Source organism: Octopus bimaculoides, chromosome 4 (assembly GCF_001194135.2).
Source record: "Octopus bimaculoides isolate UCB-OBI-ISO-001 chromosome 4, ASM119413v2, whole genome shotgun sequence".
In the NCBI taxonomy this organism is placed as follows: domain Eukaryota; kingdom Metazoa; phylum Mollusca; class Cephalopoda; order Octopoda; family Octopodidae; genus Octopus; species Octopus bimaculoides.
This window is the reverse complement of record NC_068984.1, coordinates 23,080,963-23,083,285: the sequence shown is the minus strand read 5'-3', so window position 1 is coordinate 23,083,285 and position 2,323 is coordinate 23,080,963. Positions and strand designations below refer to the sequence as shown.

At 36.3% G+C, this 2,323-nt stretch overlaps 1 protein-coding gene across 2 annotated transcripts in view; it reads left to right on the top strand.

The window, feature by feature from the left end:
- The window catches only part of LOC106876740 (coiled-coil domain-containing protein 33), a 28,654-nt gene that overhangs the window by 9,632 nt on the left and 16,699 nt on the right, over positions 1-2,323 (top strand). For both annotated transcript variants that reach the window (XR_008263878.1, XM_014925431.2), the window contains exon 4: positions 871-959. Coding sequence is in view for 1 of the 2 variants with exons in the window: in XM_014925431.2 (XP_014780917.1) it covers positions 871-959 (89 nt within the window). In the remaining variant the exon portion in view is untranslated. The remainder of the gene's footprint in view (positions 1-870; positions 960-2,323) is intronic.

The following is a 2,323-nucleotide window of genomic DNA, read 5'->3' as shown; positions in this document are numbered from 1 at the left end:
ATATATATATGTTTGTGTGCCTGTGTTTGTCACCCCAGCATTGCTTGACAACTAATATTGGTGTGTCTATGTCCCCATAACATAGTGGTTTGGCAAAAGCAACTGATAGAATAAATACTAGGCTTACAAAGAATAAGTCCTGGGATCGATTCGTTTGACTAAAGACGGTACTCCAGCATGGCCGCAATCAAATGACTGAAAAGAATAAATATATAGCATGTGAAACCAATAAGAGAGGTAAGAGAATGTGCAGGTGGGTGTAAAATGCAACCTGTATATTTACAGGAAATGTACATATATTCAATGTATTTAAATGTGGCCATTAAATGCTTTCCTGTATATATGAATGAATTGCAATATGTTAAATCCGGTTTTGTCCCCGTTAACGGGGGTAGCTGGATCTGCCTCACTCTTACAACAACCACTCTCACACCATCTCGTCATCTCACCTGGTTTTGGGCATCCTCCCTCCTCAGGCCAACCCTCCCAATCTCCTCTTTCACCTGTCCCCTCCACGTTTTCTTTGGTTGACCTCGCCTTCGAGGTTCATTCACTTTAAACTCAAGCACTCTCCTCAGAACACAATCCTCATCCCTCTTCAACACATAACCATACCATCACACTACATTCACCCTCGCCAGCTGTTCCACCAATTCCTTCAACCCCAGCATCCCCATCAAGTCCTCAGCCCTCGTTTTATCCAATAGTTTCGTACCACACATTGCTCTTATCATTGCTCTCTTGGTCCTTCTCAAAATTGCCATTTCGCTTTCCCTCAGACACCATGTCTCACTTCCATGTACATAGAAGTAATGAATAGCAAGAATAAACTGTTGTTTCTTTCTTTTTTTTCTCTTTTTCACTTTAAAGCTACATTGAAGTTGAAGATGATTAGTCAGACAAATGAGTTGAACAACTACAAACAGAAAATAGTACAGTTGCAGAATGAAATAATAAAGGTAATTAATTATAAAAATAATGATGATGATAATAATTCTTTCTTTATTGGCTGTGAAAAATCTAGCTCAATAAACTCTGTCCAACCCATGCAAGAATGGAAAAGTGAGTGTTAAAACAGTGATGATGATGATGATAATTACACAAGTCTACAGAATTTTGGAACAGAAAGTTTTCTGTTGTATAGACAAGTGTTTATGAAGCACTTTTTTGTACCAAATCCAGATATGTTATTTGTTTTTACCAATTACATCAAAATGTTTGTATACACACTACCTTGGTTTTTCACTATTAAATTTAGTTTGATCTGACTTTGGAGCAGAGAGCCAAAGTGTGAAAAATACTTCATTGTCACTCTACCCCCTTGCATAAAATAAACTAAAATTATGAATGTAGCTGATTTTGTGCACAGATAGTTTAATTATAGTAAGATTTTGGCTAAAAGTGGTGATGTTTTTTGCCTATGATGGAGAAAATACAAAAGGTGGCCTAGGGTCACTCTATTCTATTGATACAAGATTTTAAACAAAATAAAATCAGCCATTTGTATTCAAAACATGATAACCCCTGAAAATGTAAAATATCAGTATGAAGGAAGAAAGCTCTGTTTCTTAGGCATCCTGGAATGTTTTAGCTTTGGGCATCCCTCTTTTATACTCCAACAGTAATCGACCATTGTATTCACATCTCATCTCTTTCGATATCTCTCCACTATTACCTTCATAACTTGGTGGAATATTTCTCCCTGTTCATCAGTGACATCTTCCACATTCTGAGAGAATTGATTCAAGTGGCTGAACAAACAAATGTATCTTGATACTCTTTTAGCATCCCAGTGAATGAAAAGAACAGAATATTCTTTTCACTAACTTCCTTGTAATTGGTTGCTTTGTTGCTGCCAAAAGAGTTCTTTTAGGGATATCATGTTATATGCATATAATTTGCAGATTTTGTTGTGTTTAAGATTTTGCATCAATAGAATAGAATAACCCTTGGACGTCTCTTGTATTTTCTCCATTGTAGTCAGAAAACATTCCTATTTCTGGCTGACATACTACTACAGTTAAGCTATCCATGCACAAAATCAATCTATTCTTTTATTCTTTTACTTGTATCAGTCATTTTGACTGTGGCCATGCTGGAGCACCGCCTGTAGTCGAATGATTCGACCCCAGGGCTTATTCTTTGTGAGCCTAGTACTTATTCTATCAGTCTCTTTTACTGAACCGCTAAGTTAAGGGGATGTAAACACACCAACATCGGTTGTCAGGTGATGATGGTGGGAACAAACACAGACACACAAACATATACATACACACACACACACATTTATATATATATATATATATATATATATATATATATA